Below are 20055 nucleotides of genomic sequence, written 5' to 3' on the forward strand. Positions count from 1 at the left end.
GCAATAAATATTGTTTCTCATGTAAGAATCTGCTTCTGTTGTGCAGTGGGACGCCTGATGATTCACGACATGCAGCGCTGTGTCTGATTCTGATGAGGCAGACCATTCATGACAGCTCGAGGCAGGTGGATGAGCGAGAAGTGGAGAGGTTTCCCACACAGGAAGCTGAAAAATTAATTTCCTTTGGCCTCCAACACCCTCCCCCGGGGAAACAAAGAACTAAAACTGAGCAAAAACAGAGGAGAGTCGACCTCCCTCTCGCTCTGAGAGAACACAGCATGTGAATCCTCGCGCGCCAACGCCCATATGTTTTTTTCATTTGTCACCACAGAGATGATGTGCCGAGCTGTGACAGCCCCACACAGCTCACTGAGACAAACTGGGCATGGCCATTTTATCACAGGACTGTAAACATCTCTCTTCTGGTGCCATCACTACTCTTTTCTAATCGCTCCATCACCTGTTTGCACCAGTATTTTATCAGTTTATAAAAGTACTTGGTTTTTAATACAGAGGTGGATTTGCCATCGATTCAATCTTTTAATTTCCGCAAAAAGTCTTGAATGAAACAGAAATTGGTTTTACACGTTTCATGGTAAGACTGCAAGAAGAACGCTCTGAGTTTTAAGCCTTAATTTCACTTGTGGTTTCATGATCTTTAACTCATTCACCTTCCAAGAGGATAATGTTAATTTTGTGAGAAGCATGTGAGATTAAATGCAACGCCTGCACCTTCCTATCTTGCACACATTTATTTGCAAGTCTTTTTTAATTCAATTCCTACCATCTCTGGTTTTTCGCTGGCTACACCAAAGCCAACACCAAACAACCAGTTGAAACCTATGGTTGAAACCAGCGCTTCATGTGGCTCTGTGTTGACGCAGTGACGTCTTGAACCGGTCATGTCATTTGATCACGCCCGTGTGACCAGTGACTCCAGAGGGTTAAATTTGAGTAGTGTATTCTCACTGGGCAACGTGTTGTGTTTGGGTTTGGTGATAAAAACTTGGATTTTTGAGATAAAATACATTTAGCAGTTCTCTTTAAGGATCCATTAAGTAATCCCTGGTCTCAGTGGAAGAGAAACATGAAGACAAGCTGACAGACATATCTTGGCATATTAAGCGTGTTGCTTCTTTAGACATCTGTCGGACATTAACAAATATTATTCATTTTATTTCTTTTTTTGCCCTTGCGTGATATCAGCTAACTCCTGACAAAAATAACTTAAAATGTGGATCATGTTTAGGTCCATTCTTTAACTTTATCAAAACTTTGCAGCAATGCAGCTGCACAAATGTTTCTTATTGTAGAATTTGGTCATTTTATAATGTTCTTTTTAGCATTTTCTCATCTTTCTTGCAGCTTTGAGCTATAAGAGGCCAGTCAGAGTTATTAATCAAAGGAGCATGTCCCTTCTCCGTTTATAACTATACAGAGTTATAAAGTCAGGGTCTCACTTGCTGCCTGCTTGCTAATGATACATAAAGAAAAACTGTAAATCAAACAAATTGCGGAGGAACTTGTTGCATTACACTTAAATATTTTCACCTAGGAAACCCACATTTCACGTTCAGAGCAGCCGAGTCCAGTAACAGACTGACTTTACCTCCCCACCTCTGATACTGCCTGAAAACCAGCACGGCAGTAAATTAAACCGAATGTGGTCAGACCTAAATTTAAGCTCAGTAGTGCTGTGGCTGCTGGAGCAAACTACAAATCAAATGCAGTCATTAGGTGCATATAACGAAACCGCTTCATTAGAAAATGCTTGACAGACCCACGAAGGAAATGACCAGCCTATTAAAACAAGGGCATGAGGTCATATCCCTCAAACACATGCTAATTTAGAAAGCTAATAATCAGAACGGACAAATCTTCAACATGTGTGAGCCGTGTTTTGCAGAAAATCTATTCTGAACAAGCATCATAGCTCATGTGAGTCATGAAACCAAAATGACCGCAAAGAACCTCCTCAGTTTTCCTTTATAAGCAAATGCATTGAAAAATCTTCAATCCGTGTGTGCATGTTTCTGCAGCACCCTGGGGTCTTGTATTGTTCTCTAAATATCTTTCTATCGTCTTGAGTCATTTGCAGATGTTTCCTGACAACTTGTCAAACCATTGAGCGACAGAGGAGCTGTGAAGATGAAGAGTTGTCTGCTTACGTGTCCCTGGTCGTCCAGTTCGTTGTTGGTGAGTTTGAGCTTGTCGAAGCTGACCACCTGTCTCATCCAGGTGTCTCCTGAGGCCAGGGAGTCTGGGTGGATGTAGACCCGCGGAGGCACCGGGGAGTCGGCGTTTCCCGCCACCATCCACTTCGAGCTGTGGTACACATACCTGCAAGACAAGACCAGGGAGGATCAGCAGGTGTCACATATTAATATATTGGCCTTGTGTTTACATACACATACATCCAGTAACAGAAGTTTTTATTAAAGGAGCAGAAACATTGTGTTGCACACATGAAACTTAACACAAAGGTTGACTATAAAGTGCAATTGTGCTTCACACTGTGGCAGAATTCTTTTTTCTTTTTTTTCTTTTCAGACACAGAAAGCGAAGATAAATATTGTGGTCAGATTATAAACGGTTATATTATGAAACATAAAAACTTTTTGTACTGGCTATTTCATTCAGTTTTCAGTTTGTGTAAATTGTTCCTGATACGATTAAAGTTAGAATGTTTCACCGTAAACCATAGCTGGGATCTTGTCTGTTCGAGTCGTTTTAGTTTGAGCTGCAAATATCATATAAACACTGGATGTTTCTTCTTGAACAGTTTGCAGGAGGATCGGGCTCAATTGTTTCCTGCGTGTTGGAGGAGAATTGAGCACAACACTATTCTGAAACTACAATTTCCATTTTCATCTGTTTTCATGCATCACACATCAGGTTGTTGGTCTGCAAAAGTTAAATCAAATCTCCAGGATTTATAATCGTTAATCCCTTAATTTAAATCTCTGAGGTCACTTCAGGGTTGAACGCCTCTGCTTCTTTCACTACGCTGGAAAACAACTCCAAACACTGGAAACATGTTGCCACGGCGCCGACTTTAAAACCTCATCTGTTGTTTCTTCATTGTGCTTGAAATTTCTAACAACGGCGACATAAAATATTCCATATGCACACGCACACACACACACACACTCAGCTGTGCACTTTCAATTTAGCTAAGCCATAATATTTGATGAGGTTGTGTGTGAGTTTGGGTACTACGGGGCGTCCCACCCATTAAACAGCAGGGAGAGAGAAGAAAGAGAAAAGGAAGTAAGAAAGAAAGAGAGAAAGAAAGAAAGAGAGAAAGAAAGAAATAGAAAACGACTTTTACCCTCCTTTGTAAAAAGTCCAGAAACCACCAGTCGCTGTAGCATGCACCATTCAAAAAACAAACGACAAAATGAAAAGGCTGGGGGCAGGGAGCGAATGAAAAAGAACAGAAGAAAAGACAGAAATGCACAGACAGAGACGGTGAAGTCAGATGAGGAAAATCAGCAAGAAAGATGAAGAGAGAGACAGTCGAAGGACAGAGGGAAAAAAAAGGGGAAGAATGGGAGGAGAGAGAGGAGCACAGAAGGGGAGAGAGAGGTAGTGAGTGAGAGGAGAAGAGAAGAGAGAGTGTGAAGCACAGCTGTTTGCCTTTAGTTCTGGCCGGGCGCTCAGTCCAAAGTGTTTTATCTGCAGCGTCTCTGCCAAAGTCATCACTCACTCCTGAAACATGGACAAAACTCTCATTTGGTCCTTTTGTTATTGCCACAAAGGGCTGCACCACCCCATTACACACACACACACGCACACACGCCCATGCACGCACGTACACATAAAATTTAAGTACATTCCAATACACACAAAAATACATACTCAGCCTCTTTCTGCCGCAGAGAACACAAATACATGCACAGATTTAAAATGCATCGGGGGGGGCGTTTCACGGGATGTTGGTCCGCTGGCGGCCATATTGGAGGTCAAGTCAGCTCTGAACGGATGTTTTCAACATTACATTCATGCACAAATCTACATTATTACAGACTCTTCGAATTAACAGGGAGGATTTAGTGCAAATTTTAATTTTAGGGAGCTCAGTTGGGGCTGTAATTCTTCGGTCTGGTGCCTCTATGTGTCTCATCGAGTGACGTTGGCGTTCACAACAACAGTAGCGAAGACAGCTTCTCTATTGGTTTCATGCATTGTAACAGTCTCATTATCGCTCCTCAAAGATCTGATGATTCAGGTCGAATGCACCATGTACGTCATGATTCATTCACCGAGTCCCTCTCTGTTGCATAGTGATTTGCATGAATTTTTTCCAGCAGTTCCAACTGGCCCCACAAAAATCCAAAGATTAGACACGCAACTAATCATGTCCACAATTTCCACTCATTCGCTCAATTTGACTTTACTTTGGCTCAGTGTAGAGACCGAACACCAAACCAAATTGACTAAATTACATTTTAGGAGACGTGTCGTACAGGGCTCCTACACTCATGACATTTTAGGTTGAAGTGGAGCACTTGTCAGCAAACAGCTTGTGTATACATATCCAGCTGTAACCTGATAACTTTTTAACCTGATAACGTTGTGTCTGCCTGATGCCGATCAGATTGTGCCAAGTGTTTTTGCTCTAAAGCTTCTATAAAGAGCTGCCTACTTCAGCCGAAAATGAGACGTGAGATTCAACTCATTCATAAACTCATTAGTTATGAGCCAGACAGGAAAATATCAGTAATGAAGCTTCTCATAACTCCTTTCTTAATGACATAGGCCACTTCTATCATTCAATTCTCTATTCGGACAACATCACATTCCTCAGATAAACGTTCAACGAGGGAAAACAAACATGTCTACACGTCTCAGTAATCCGAAGCACACACCTCCACACACACACCGGACGTATACAGTCACAAAGGGTGCCGGGCGTTCCTGTAATTTCCTGTTTGGAGCCCTGTTTAGGGTTACGCTCAGCATAGCAGGGAAAGTGTTAAGGAACGAGGAAACTTTAGCCCCAAACAGGACTGGAAATCTGATTAGTGCGCCCGCTTTCATCTTCCATAAATCTGCCATCTGGCACCAGCACGATCAATAAAGACTGGACTTTATGTGACACTCTTACTGGACGGGCGGGGGAGGGAGGAGGTGGGTGTGTGGTTGGGGTGGGTGTGTGTGGAGGGGGGATTGTTTCCCTTCCCAGTCGACACCAAAATGTACAGCTGACAGAGCTGCACTGCAGCGCACACCCCTGATTCTCACAAATGCACAATTACACTCAGAGTGTGAGTATGTCTATGTGTGTAGGAGTGTGTGCTGAGCTCATCACACACACACACACACACTCCAACGCAGGCATGCACATAAAAGCACACATTTACACACTTGCCAAACTTAGCCTGTATATTAGGTTACTGTACTGAGAGAATATTGTTATTGAATTCCCATTCAGGGTTGACTAGTGTGTGTGTGTGTGTGTGTGTGTGTGTGTGTGTGTGTGTGTGTGTGTGTGTGTGTGTGTGTGTGTGTCCTCACAGAGACATATAAACGATGACATTTTGCTAATTCTCACACTGAGTCTGTTTCACACTCAGATACTTGTCTATTGGTTAAACGTTAGAATGAGTGATAGGATCAAGTTGTTTTAGGGTGTCGGGATAGGATGGCGACAAAAGTTCCTGTAGGTGTGTTTCTGTGGCTTTGAATGTGTTTCTAATTTTAAATAGGTACCTATGTATGTGTGTGTGTGTGTGCTCGTATCTTTCTATACATGTGTTTTCGTGTCTTTTATTCTGCTTAAGAACCACCAAATGTCCTCACTAGAATACATCATCAGTAATATTTTGCAAGTTGTCTCTTACACTTAGACTATGCGATTAGATTTTAAATTTAGGATGAAAAATTGAGATTATCAACGTGGATCAATTGACTGTCCCCAGAAAAAGCAACGTAGAGGCCTGTGGGTATTTGTATGTGTTTTAAATTTGATTGTGTGTGTGTGTGTTCTTTTGTTTCTATACTTATGAGAACCAGGTGTCAGTACCAAAAATGCAACAATATTTTGCAAATCTTCACATCTTCACCGGGTCAGTTCCAAATTAGATTAAGGTTCTGTTTGTAACAGTGTGTGTGTCTGTGTGTGTGTGTGTGTTTTTGTGTGTGTGTGTGTCGATATGTGTGTGTGTGTGTGTGTGTCGATATGTGTGTGTGTGTGTATGTGTATTTCTATATTACATTGTTTCGTGAAACCAAATGCCCTTGTAAATATAGGAAAATAAGGACTTAAAAAGACCAGTTTAATATTTGGCCCTGTGTTTATTAGTTACAGTTTTAGTTACAGTTCATATTTAAGTTTATGTTATGGTCGAATAAAGTCAGGGTTAACAAGAGTTTGTTTTGAATGATTGTCCTCACAAGTATAGGTCCACAGCTGTCTTTGGTGTGTGTTTTATCCCTTTAGAATGTGTTTCTAATTTTGTAAGGGTATCAAGTGTGTGTGTGTTTCTATACTTATATCAGGTCAAGTGTATGAGCCAGAAATAAACATAACATCAAATGAGAGTAACCTTAGATTAAAGATTAGCTTTTGGTTTAGATTAACTTAATTTAACTTTAACAATGTGGGTTTAACATCAGATTTAGGTTTGGGTCGGGTTGAATTCAGTGACTGACCTCACATGAATAGCAACATTAATGCTTGTGTATGTACTGGTGTGTGTGTGTGTGTGTCATGTGCTTACTTTTATGCGTGTGTGTTTTTGGACTTACAAGTACCAAATGTCCCCATGAAGATAGTTAATATTTTACTTTGATGTAGTTTAACGGATTTTAGTTTATTGGATAAAGATTAGAAATAAACAACAAGACATCATCTTGTAGGTTTTATCCATTTTCAATATGTTTATGTGTGTCTCTGATGCACAGTTGAAAGAATGAGGTAAGCTGCGTTCAGCGTCCTGAGCTCAGAGCAAACCGAGCGACTGTCCACATGAAAGAACTGTAATATATGGAGATTTAATGAGACGTTCCTAAAGAGGGGCAGGAGGCCCAAGTGAAGTGAGTGGATTCCAATAAAGACCGGATTTCCAGAGCCCAAACTCTCCATGATTCTGAGACACACCACGACAGCCTCCAGCTCAGTTTGCAAAGCCCTGTGGTAAATTCCCCAGCCAGGAAGAAAATCTTATTTAATTTTACAAGATCTTATGGCCTCTAAAAATCCTCCACGATGTCTTGGTTCGCTGTTCGGAGAGCGTGGTGAGGCGGCAGGGCAGCACGTCTGCTGCGCTCTGCTGGAAAACTTTACATTAATGCACAACGATATGAAATGACAGAGGAAGGAACCCGAATCAAACCCACACACTGCAGAAGTCACTTTGTTTTTATTAATCGATAGTTTTTATGCAGACTTGTGTCTTCATTTCTCTCCGCCCTGCCTGTTTTTCCTCTGATTTGACAGGAAGGGCTCTCCGTCTCCCTGTGAGATGACATGATTTTGTCCTGCAGATGGAGGGAGTATTCACGTGGCACACTCACGTCTTTAATGAAAATAAAAAAACGTGACGCAGCTCAATGAGCTCTAACGTCGGTACAACATGCTTCTTCTGCTCAAGGTCTATGAATTCTATCTTCATCCTGAGATTTTCAAACATGTGGTGAAGTTTGCATCTCTGCATTTGTGAAAACCGGCTGCTCTGAGGAGTTGTTTTCAAACAGACTCTTGCAAAGACTGCAGGGGTCCACTCAACACTGACAGACCCAAACCTGGAGAACGAGCCGATAGCAGCATCATCATCACATCCATCTGACATCAGATGCCTCACCTCAGGGAAGCAGTTCCATCCATTGTTTTAGAGAAGTTAGTGTGATATTTGTAAAAAGAATGCCAATAAATTCTTCTGGTCACACCCGCATACACTGCCCTGGTGCTTTATATACATGCCCTACATATCTATCAATCCACAGGTCAAAAAAGTCCTGAACAAATCCACTTTTTATTTGGTTTGAATAATGTCTGCTATAACCTACAGTGCCCAGCTCTCCTTAGGAAATTACATGTAAGTAATGTGGATTTTATTCAGACCAACACATTATTGGTTTGTGTGTGTTTTCATTTAGCAGGATCAAAGAATATCAGCAGCTTGTTTCACCCTCTCATTTGATCTGAATGTTGTTTCTGAGGTCATTTAGTCGCAATCTCGTAAAACCACAAATTAAACCCTTCATTCCAGTTCAGAAATCAATCTACTGGCAGCTTGGAGACAAGAAAAACAGCAACAGCCTGTAGAAGCCTTAACTGGTAAAACTGTTGTGAATGAAATGAGGCAGACTCTGGGTTATTTGCCAAATTATCACTTCATAACACAAAGTAACAGCCTGTATCTGCATCAAATACACAGGAAAACCTCCTCATTTCACCATCTGCATCTTATTTCTCCTCATTTCTGCCATAATACCTGAAGAATGATGATACTGAGCCATGAAAGTAACCGAATAAAACTACCACACTCACCCACAACAACAGCAGCTCCAAAGCTTTTTCAGTATCACAAATTTTCTTTCCATCTCAACCTGTTTTTTTTTTTTGTTATATCCGTCATTAGATCTGAACGCTGAGAGTTATCCTATTTGCAGGCAGCCTCTGGCTCTGCGGCTCGGCCTGTGGGATGATGAATACATTTCAATCTTCTCTCTCTGGCTCCAACTTCAGGCACTGGGAGCGTTGGCCGGGGATATCAGTCTTATTGCATATCCAAAGAGATCCATCATATACAAGCTCTCCTCCAGCACATGCACACTTTAATCACTTTCGCTTTACGTCACGGATGCAAATGATGGGAATAACTACTTTCAATGGATTGCAAGAGAAAAACCCTGCAGCCCTGCAGCAGTTGTATGAGAAATCAGAGAAATGAAAAGGAAAGCTGGGACATCTTTGCTCGGTCCAAATCCTTGTTATGTGCGGGTCTGACATGAGAAATGGTGTAAAGATGAGAACAATCCAACTAGGTCAAAATGTTGGTCTGACATTTGAAAATTGTCCAGGAAAATAGAGTTTAAATACTTGCTCATACATATATGGCCGTGCTTGTGCTTATTGTGCACAGCTGTGCATTTATTAAAAGGAGTTCTGAAGCTGGATGCAACTATTTTCAGAGCGAAGCTGTCATTTCAGGCTGGTGTGGAGTCTCTGTATATTTGACTTTTTTCGTGCCAAAGACAAAAACACAATTACTCAGCATTTTCACCGCAGCTTAATTGTTGTCGTGGCTGAGAAGCATCTGAAACAGCTTTCAGACCATCACAGGACATTACATTCCCCAGTGAAACCAGAAGGAACGAAATCATTTTGGTTTTTAACAGCAGTTTGGTAAAGAAACAGTGGGACACATTTTTGTATTTTGGAGGCCAGTAAATGGAAAGAACCATCTATAAAGAATGCCAAGACAATTTGATTCAATATCTGATGTCTGATATGTTGCACGTCACAGTCATTCATCTCCAGTCATGTTATTTGTGTGTGAGGAAGATACCTGTATCTCTTGTTGTCCACAGGCACAATGTCCATGGCGATGTAATACTGCTGATGAGGGTCCAGTCCTGCGATCTTTACCCTCATGGCAGGAAACATCCTCCTGATGAGGACAAGACAAAACACGATGAAGTAAGGATGAAGTCTCTGCCCCTTTCCGTCCCAAGAGACGACAATGTTAAAAATACCTCTGAAAATAACAAGTGTCCCAAAACACACCACTACCACTGAAACCAGTCAGCTGCCGACACCGTGTCAGTGTGAGCAGCTGCTGGTCGACCAGCAAAAACAAATACAAACTGTGTTTTAGAGACGCAGTCACGCAGACAAGCCATTTACATAAAAGTTGGGATTACATGTGGGTTTTCTGTTGCCACAGGAAGCTGAGGTGAGCTTCAGCTGAAACTGGGATTATTATAATTAACTATGAAAACAAACATTTAGCAAATGTACACATCCTTCGTTTAGTCGGCTCCGACTCAGGAGGCAGAACGGGTCATCGACAAAACAGAAGGTTGTTGGTTCAATCCCCAGCTCCTTCAGTCCGTGTGCCCCATGCAGTGTCCTTGGGCAAGATGCTGAAGCCTAAATTGCTCTATATACATATTGAAATGTGTTCAAATTTAAACTGAAGGATTGTTTGTGCACTTTAAAGCACTTCCAACTGTCTTTTTTATATCATATGACTCTAAATAAAACAGGACATAACAAACATCATGCAGCATAAAGTGTCTTTATCATTTTTTATTTCTTTGAGTGCTCCTGATTTTCATAATGATGTAATCCAGCATGAAGGCACACAGCCTGTTACATAATCATAAAAAAGAAAAGGACAAAACTAGCTGTGTCTCCTTCATTGAATCCACTGGTCAGGTTCTATGCTCAAACCAGTGAGACTGTGGTTTTAACACATCAATTACATCCAGAATGAAAACTGACTTTTATTTGAGATGCATGATGTGAGATCATTTTTATCTCCCTCCCAACTGATGACAACAAATGACAATCTGTAATGATACAGAGTAAACCTATCAAACAAGTATATTTTAGATGATTTAGATCAAAACACTTTGAGAATATACTGAAACTAGTTTCAAAACATTGTAGAAAATGTTGCCTCTCTGTTAACTTTTTTATTTTTTGGTACATTTTCATTCTTTTGTTTGTCCTGATTTACTCCTCTAACGGATGACTTGCATCCAAAAAAGTCAGTTTGCAATTTTGAAACTGGAACTCTGGTCCATAACAGTTTAGTGCTTTGAGGACGTGTGCTCTTCAAATTATTAGTATTTTTGAATCTATAAAATAAAGAATGTTTATCTCAAAAGCGCCATGCTCCTTAATCCGTTTGTTAATCATCATTTGTTAATCCCAAAAAACAAGGCATCGTTCCAGTCTCTTTTCATTTTTAACAATTTCCATTTTCAGTAAAGTGAATATTTGGTCCATGACACTGTGACCTCTGACCTTTTCAGGAATTTATTTTAACTCTTCTGTTGTGTTCAAGTCCAAATCGTAAATGAGTTTCATGTGCTTTTTTATAATTCTGCAGAACTTGATATTTATGGATTTAAGATATATAAACCAGCCCCAAACGTTTTTTAAGCTTCAGACCAACGTTTGAGGCTCAAACCTCATGAAAACCAACAAACTGAAAAGAAAAAAGGAATAAAGACATAACCATCTATGTTAAATAACGGTGTGTGTATGGAGCGTGAGACATTTCAACTTAATTCCTCGTTTTGCACTTCAAAAGCTGCATTTTTCCTTTTTGATTTGGAGCTCGTAAATCCGGGCCTGCCTAATGAGAACGGAGGGCTGTTTTCTTGCTTCCCTTCTCGTCTGGATTTATGAGCTTATTATGAACAGGCCGTGAAGTGCACACGGAGACGTGCGCGTCCGCGTCCTCCTGCAATTTGCTTCAGCGCAAACTCACTGTTTATGCGCTGATCGACCAATTTAAAACTAATTCTTTATTTTGTTTTAAACATATATATGGAGAAGAGGGAGAAAGCTTGATTCAGTCTGAAGTCAGATATTAAAAACAGGTTTTGGTTTTATTTGAAAAAAAGAGAAAAAAAGGTCTGGTTTTAAAATGTCTACATCAGAAAATAATATTAGGTTTAAAACTCTGGATAAAGCATCTACCCACTGTTTTTAATAAATTTCCTTTATCCACAAATAAGCTCAGTTAATTTAAAATTAACGTCACATCGAAGTTATAATGGATTATACTTTGTTTTTCATCCATTTAAACAATCATTCCTTCAAGAATCATACTGCACAATCCAACTCAATGACAAAGTTCCTAATAGTATATATTTGCTGCTAAACTAAAGAAAATAGTTTAGACTACAATCATTCCTCTATATAGACTGAGAGACTTTTGCTATATCCTCCTTTGACGGATTCAGTGAATGCACCAGTCCTACAGGAAAAAACTATTGTTATGAATAAAGGAAGTCAATCAAAACAAAACACAACGTAGATTTATCAAGCACCAAAACTAATGAATTAAACAATTTTTATATTACTGCTTCACTTTCAAATCCGCTCAGTCTTGAAGAGGTTCCTCACCATAAAAGAGAAACTTTTGATCCATGAAATATTTACAAGCAAACAGCTTATGTTTAAAATGTTAATACTTATATCGTCACCCTCCATGGCTACTTTTATTCAGTTATATAAACATGAAGCGCTTCAAGGGCTCTAAATGATAATAAATATGTTCTTAAAGGAGGATTTGTTCAATGATGTGAACAGGGGTTGGGGAGGGGGGAGGGGTGTTAATGGATACGCGCGGCACTCCTCTAGCGCACGGAGCGGAGCAGAGTGCGGGGAAAGATCCTTCCTGTGTACCCGAAGATCGACTCCTGCGCTCGGCCTGGGTGTTGACTGTTGTCCCGAGAGCGAGGCTGAATCAGAGCTGCTCATGCTCCGACATCAGGAAGAACCTGCAGCGTCATGAAGGCCTGAACACAGCGGAGCGGCCTGCATGTGCAACACGTTAACAGCCTCCAGACAGAGCTCTGTGTGTGTGTGTGTGTGTGTGTGTGTGTGTGTGTGTGTGTGTGTGTTTGTGTGTGTGTGTGTGTGTGTGTGTGTGTGTGTGTGTGTGTGTGTGTGTGTGTTTATGTGTGCGTGTGTGTGTGTGCGTCTGTCTAACAGAACCGCTCTGTGTTTCTTTAAATTACGCGTGTGTTTTAAGGGTCTGAATGTGTAAAATGTTCGATTGACTTCAGTCTGAGCTGTCACAAACCTACCTCATTAGAAATTAAAGGAAAGCGGTTTGCAGTTTATTTTTGCCAAATATTATTTTTTTATGCTAAATCGCCTTTTACGCACAGCTGGAGTTGTCTGCCTCCACCACAAGCACCGCAGGGCTGCACGTAAAAACCGCCATCTTCAGCATCTCAGTGTTTGCGTGTGTGTTTGTCTGTTTGTTTGTGTGTGTGTGTGTGTGTGTGTGTGTGTGTGTGTGTGTGTGTGTGTGTGTGTGTGTGTGTGTGTGTGTGTGTGTGTGCGTGGGCGTGTGGGTCCTACCTGCCGGCCTTAGTGATGATCATCTCTGTGCCGATGTCATGGAAGCGCTTCCACAGGTCTGCGCACTGCAGCTCCACCTGGATCTCCTCCATGGAGGCCGGGGGCGACGGGTCACTGCAGGGGCCGGGGGCCAGGTCGGCGGGTGAGCCAAATGAGCACGACGTCCTCTCGGCCAGACCCTCTCCGTCGGAGCCGGGACTCGCCTCCGAGTCTGAGGGGGAAATGAGGAAGATGATGAGAAAGCGGCACTGAAACAGTCGGATTAATGCGCTTTGGGGTTTTACGCAGGAAACTTGGCGGGTGGAGGAGAGCGCAGCAGTTCTCTCCACTGACTCCAAATCACCTGCCGTCTGCAACTTGGACAGAAGCGGCCGAGTTTGGCTCTTTGGCTCAGCTCGTCATGGAGTTCTGGGTTGATGTCAAAAGCAGAATAAATGTTGCGTAAAGCCGTTTGAAAGGCGCTGTAGGGAATATTACATTTTAAATTGGGCCACACAATGAAGGATTCCGATGGGAAACGTTCGGCAAACGAAGTTTCCCCTCAAGAGTTCCTTCTGAAGCGAGTTTAACAGACTGACCAGTCAGAGTCATCAACGCTGTAGCAACGTAGAGCAGATTAATAAACCTGAAACACATCCAGACCTACAGGAGAAGTTTCCATCCGGCTGAATCCCCAGACTCCAAGCCCCCAGACTTTTTTATTTTGACTAATTCACTGTATTTCAAAGCAGATACCCAAAGTGCCCGATGGAGTGGAGAAAATAACAGGAACCCTTGAAAGTACAACATCCACAATCCTGTGTGTTTTGAGGTGGAGTTCAAATGTGGAGTTTGGATTACCAAAGACACATCAGAGGATATCTGCATAATTGTGTCAATCACATACAAATATTTCCCTAATCTCCAGGTATTTAGTTAAATGAAACTGTCAACCATCAACAATCCACTTCCACTTAAAGAGAAATGCAGAATTTCTCCACAATGAATTATTTCACTTGACTTTAACCTTTAAAAGACACCTAATACATGTGTGGTGCAATTTCAAAATAGAACAAAAACCTTTGGGGTTAAATGTGAAGATGTTTGATATTTTTCCAGCCTGGATGTCAAACCTCCACACCTCAGAACAGCAGATAAAGTTCTCATGAAATCACCATATGCAAAATCTTATTTTGTCTCAGAAACAGATTACAGTGGAGTCTTCCACACCACTACCACCATCACCACCACCACTACCAACACCACTACCAACACCACCCCAAAAAAAGAAAAAGAAACTCTAATCATTTATTATTTATCGAGGACCCTGACATGAGGAGGTCGACTTGGCAGACTAAGGGCACCCAAATATGATTATGCAAATGCCGAGCTGCTGAGAGGACTGGACGGCTTCCCAGGCGAAACCGCCGGAGTGCAGGCTGAGCCAACCCCACTGGAAACACAGAGGAGAGATGGAGATAGGAGGAGCAGAGGGAGGAGAGGAGTGGAGGGGCATAGAGGGGAGAGACACTTTCCATCATCTCCTCAGGAGAGATTTCCAATGTCACTGCAGCCAGAGAGGACTGTCACACAGGATTACTCTCCCACATCTTCTCATCTCAACTGTCCACACACACATTTATACGTTCAGCTGCCTCCTCGCTCTCTATAAAAATACTTATTACTACACACACTGCAGTGTTCTCATTCAGGGCCAGGAGATTAGATCATGCAAATGAAGATATTTAATATGACTGGGGAGATCAGGGGTAACTGATTAGTTCTGGACAGTTTGCCAAATATTTCACATACTACACACACAAAGTATATGTATTTATATTGTTCACATATTAAGGTGAATTAGTCTCTATATTATTAAAAACAGGTGTTGTTTTCATGTTGCAACCAAGACTTAAGAGCGTTGCATAATTTGTATAAATATCTGGTTTATATCTGACCTTATTACAACAGGTCAGTTGTGTAATGGAGGCTTGATCAAACCAATAGAAAATAATTGTGTCTTTTAAGGCCTTTTAAAATCCTTCTCCTCCAACTGATTAAATAATGTCAGTCTGGTTTCAGCAAAAATGTGGTTTTATCGTAAACTAAATGTTGCTTTTCCACAGTGGTCCTTAGAAAATATAATGCTAACTTTAAATGAATGGGATGTTTCTGGCATTGGAACTGAAAACTACAGACACAGGCTGAAAAGCCACATTGAGCAACCTTCATATCTACTGGATGTTGGTGTGTGAAACGCAGGTGTTCAGAGGAAACGGCAAAAGCGGCTCAAGCCGAGCGGGGGTCGGCTGACTGTGCCTTGCCGCCCTGTCATCAGGCTGAAGGACCTGTCCTCCCCCACTCACCAGTCACACACACACACACACACACACACACACACACACCCACACCCACACGCACACACACACACACACACACACACACACACACACACACACACACACACACACACACACACACACAGGTGTTCATGGAGTTAAACACCAAGCCTAATTGCCATAATTCAAAAAATGTGAATGAAACTGTCAAAAAATATAAAAACTAATAACAAAGAACCATATATTAAGTCCAGTACTCACAGCTTTGGGTTTATATCAAAGTCAAATCAATATCGATAATCACACTGAATATCATGGTTCTGTTTGGGTTTCCAAATGTAAGATTAAGTTGTTTTTTTTATGCTGAATGCATAAAAACGGGTACGAATTTACTCACAGAAGAACCGCCCAGATATCTCCTGTGGTTAACACACACACACACACACACACACACACACACACACACACACACATGCTCACATAGGGCCTGTGGTTAAGAGCTTCCAATAAGCTCTCACTAGGACTTCATTAAAATTAGTACATTCGTTGTGGGCAACTAATTGGTCTGAATTGGTCCCTCACATCAGCTTCATTCAGAGGAGCGGAATATTTCCCTAATGATTACACAAGGAGGAAGAAGCTTAAAGTTTGAAATATGTAATCCTTTGATAAGGAAATTAAATGAATAAAATGTACAACTATTTTAATTTAATTCTGATTTATAAGTTATCAATTATATATTTTTACGTAGATAGCTCAGTGAAGTAATAGATTTATTTATACCCTGGCAGAGCTAGAAATTGGCGCTGCAGATAGATGTTTTATGTTCTATACATGTACATGGGAATAATGATTTGATTATGGGAATCATCTGTACCATTAGTATGAGCTAATTGTTTTCAGGTAGAAAGGTCTCTAATAAAGAAGATTCAATTCTAAAACCTGGTTTTGTTTCCATCTTTCCAAACATTTTGCACAGACAACGTATTAAAAAAAAATCGTTAAAATGTTTCCAGACAGGTTGGCATTTTGAATAGAGTAATTTCATATTCAATATGCAGTATTACCATTGATGGTGCAGAAATGAAGTAGTCTCCCATCTTGGTTTTCCGCGCCTCAGACATTCAATAACATCTTTCAAGAAAATGCGACATGCACAGTAGACTGAATGTGCATTTTTCCATATTGAAGGTGTGAGGTTAACACATCTGAATATGGCTACTACATTGAAGTACAGTATTTATATTGAAATTATGTTTATGATGTTGATATATTAAATGAAGTTGCATCCGATCTCTGAAGAGCAGGGTAGCAGACTGCCAACCCTGAAATTACTGAGTAACCCAATCCATACGTGAGAGCACCTGTTTCAACACTGATGGACACTTCAATCATACACGCCACCCTTTTATCAGCCTCGAAGAAATTACTCTTTAGAAAATAACTGAACGCAATTAGCAATCTTTGGATCATTTGGTATTAGTGTTGGCTATTATTATTTAGCAGGGCGAAAACTCGATGTTTGTGGCGGATTTGTTCTGTGCGTAATTTGTGCGTAAAAGGTAAAATTGTCACCTTGTAAAGCACATAGTTTGGATCAGGCCTTTCATACGTGGCATTCAATTTTAAGTCATACTTGATGGTGTTGAGCTTGTTAACTGACGTCTTAGGGGTAACTGTTATGGGGATGTGGTTGTCGTTGTATTTGTGAGGTCTAACAAAACTCCTTATTTTCAGCAAACTGTTAAATGTGCGCCTGTGTCAGGGTTTGTGCATTTCTCAGTCGCTTGTCTTTGAGGCTAATAAACGTTCTACACGACCAGACAGCTTCCAGTCTCGCCCAGGCTTGAGTAAAAAAAAAAAATCACTCCGTTAAGGATTCCACTAAACCGCATAATCTGACCACAGAGACTCGCTGTTCTCGGTCACCGCTGCCCGACGCGCCAACTCGGAGGCTTTAGGACCCGAGCAGCGGAACCTGCCAGGAACCAAGCCTGCTAATGAGCCCGACAGTGTGGGGGGCAAGGACTAGGAACTGGGTTAGCATTCAGGCACAGATCCTGAAATTACCCGGAACAAAAAGCAGGGAGAAGACGAACAGTGAAACGTCTCTTCGTCATAGACTTAAAAATAGAAAAACCAGCCCATGGTCGTTCAATGATGTCTAAGGTTTCTTTTTTGAAGATTATCTATGACCTTTTAAATGCACACAAACAAGTTGTTTACCACTGTGAACCGTGTAATGGGCGATTAGTTTCATCGTCCTCGTTTAACACAGATATAATATCAACAGTTACAACACACCTCCCATGAGAGTTCCTATGACCAAACTTATCTCCTAAAACTTCCATCGTAATGATTTAATTTTCTTTCTTCGTTTTTTTTTTTATATTTTGCTTTTCAATCAGTGGCAGCAGTTTCACTTCGGAGAGGAGCCGTGCCTAAAGGTGCTGCGCCCCGGAGGTCAGCCTTCGACCGGCAGCGGGACTCAGCGTCGAGTCTGTGTCCCGCAGCACACAGACATGGAAAGCTTCACTTCTGTATGTCTCTATATTTCTACAAAGATTTCATTAACAGTGAATTGCATATGAGTAAACACGATTGGTTTATCTCAAGCTAAATCAAGTATTAATAATGAGGAGTGGGCCTCTTCTGGATCCACAAGCGTCACGAGGTTTTTTCATTTTCACCTAATCGAGATTTTTGTGGAAAGGCGGCTTTAATTTTTATTTATACAGAGTTTAGATTGAATGACCTTAAATTTTCAAGCAACATTATTTCTTAATTTGTGACTAAAGTAGAATCTCAGCTCTGTAAAGGGTCAGCTCTGAAACGAAGCTCAGAGCGAAGCTTCGAGGCTAAAAGTCAAAAGTTAAAAGTTGATATCTGAAACAGTTCAAACCTCCAAATCGGAGTTGTTTAGGTTTGAACAGCGAATAAACAGCATACATTTATTACACTTGTATTAAATGAGCCTGATACACTTAATGGTCTAATAAATAGGTTTCCTGCTCAAATATTTAACCAGCGTTTGAATTGAAGCAAAAGAGTCACACAGAACATTTATAATGAAATACTCACACAGAAATTGCAGTTATTGCAAACAAATGTCTCGCTTTCAAAACTGACGTGTGTGCTATGGTTTCAAGAAACAAACTTTAAAATACAAAATGTTACCGGTTTTTATCTCGATTCCCATAATTAGGATTTGCTTTTGCGGCATTTATATTAATTATGAATATGAATTAAAAAGAAACCTCTTACCTGCCTTGTTCAATTTTATTAGATTTGATCAAAAAGCCGAAATATTGTTTTGTGTGATTATTTTTAACATTTGTGCATGATCCTGAGTTCAGTGTACAATTAATTTCCCTTTAATGACGAAAGATATTTTTCAGTTCATATTCAAACCAATTACACTTTTTCTCCGGGTGATTGAGAGTTAAACCTTCTCAATTCTCTGAGCGCTCTCCTGCAGTACCTGGAAAGTATTGGGGGTTCTCTGTATGACGCAAAACGGACGCTGCCATTGCGTAATAGCAATTTTACGCAGGAGCATGCAGGGTTTTGCTGTGGAGGACAATCTAATAAAAACTATCTCCAGTTTGGTTTCTCTCTTTTGCGCATTGGGCCACTGACTTCATGTGAGTGCAACCAGCCGAGGCCTCCATCCAGGCCTGCAGCCACGTTTATACTGAAAGAAAACAGCGGCCAAACAGAAACGCAACTTTGTGTTCTGGCTCATTATTGTTGATGAAGTGTTTTGACATCAGTGTAATCCACCAGTCCAGAGTCAAAACATGGACAGGCCAACCCTCCGTGACAAAAGACACATCTTATGTCTTTGTCATAAGTTAAGTCCTACACTGCGCTTTAGGTTGTTTTGATGGTTTGGTTTGTGCGACTTATTCAGAACAGACCAACGTGACTGACATTCTCTGCAGGTCTGCACCCACCAGGTCTATAAGATACACGTACACAGTAAAACTGATTCTTCTGTGTGCAGCAGAGCAGAATCTCTTATCTAAAGAAGAAAGACTCCACACTGGCACAGAGACCGTGGAGCTTTCAGCTACATGTCTTGGGTTGGGCCACTGAACATGGAGCCATGTTTTGACTCGGGACTCGTGGTTTTGTTTTGCGCTGCAGTGATATAACGGAGATCCGGACGTGTGAGCGGTGTGGTGCGTGTCTGCAGCACTGACCCGGGTCCATATCCAGACAGTGCGCCGGGTCCTCTCCGTCCGTGGCGAGGCTCTCCATGGACAACTCCAGCTCCTTCTCCTCCCAGCCCCGGAGCTTCCTCTTCTTGTTGGAGCCGATCAAGGCTTCCACGGAAAAAGCGTGGGCTCTAGAGCTCAGAGCTGCGGCAGATCGCCTCCTCTCACTCATTTCTCTCAAATCCACCCGAAGGGGAGGACACGGCGAAAAAGCCTCTCCGTCCGTCCAAAACGCAGAGAAGCAGAACTATCAAAAATGCACACGTCAGTGTTTACAGCGCAGCGCAAACTCACCAAGAGTCCAAAGTAAATCCAACTGTGACTAGAAACGCCGCATCAAACTTCTGACGGCAGACTGTGCCATCCTGGTTGCGCATGAGATCAAGTCCGGGAGGGTTGAAAGGTTCGTTTTAATGCGGTGTGCCGCTTTAAGCGTCTCTCGCTCCTTCCACTCCGC

At 41.4% G+C, this 20055-nt stretch overlaps 1 protein-coding gene across 1 annotated transcript in view; it reads right to left on the reverse strand.

Annotated features, from left to right (window-relative positions):
• Positions 1 to 19770, reverse strand: part of tbx15 (T-box transcription factor 15) — a 34684-nt gene extending 14914 nt beyond the window's left edge. Inside the window, exons 1-4 of the mRNA XM_053440193.1 lie at positions 19584 to 19770; positions 13061 to 13271; positions 9519 to 9620; positions 2169 to 2340 (exon numbers count right to left, since the gene is read on the reverse strand). Of these exons, the coding sequence (XP_053296168.1) occupies positions 2169 to 2340; positions 9519 to 9620; positions 13061 to 13271; positions 19584 to 19770 (672 nt within the window). The remainder of the gene's footprint in view (positions 1 to 2168; positions 2341 to 9518; positions 9621 to 13060; positions 13272 to 19583) is intronic.
• Between the last annotated feature and the right edge of the window lie 285 nt (positions 19771 to 20055).

The sequence above is a fragment of the Pleuronectes platessa genome, chromosome 14, assembly GCF_947347685.1.
Source record: "Pleuronectes platessa chromosome 14, fPlePla1.1, whole genome shotgun sequence".
Taxonomy (NCBI): domain Eukaryota; kingdom Metazoa; phylum Chordata; class Actinopteri; order Pleuronectiformes; family Pleuronectidae; genus Pleuronectes; species Pleuronectes platessa.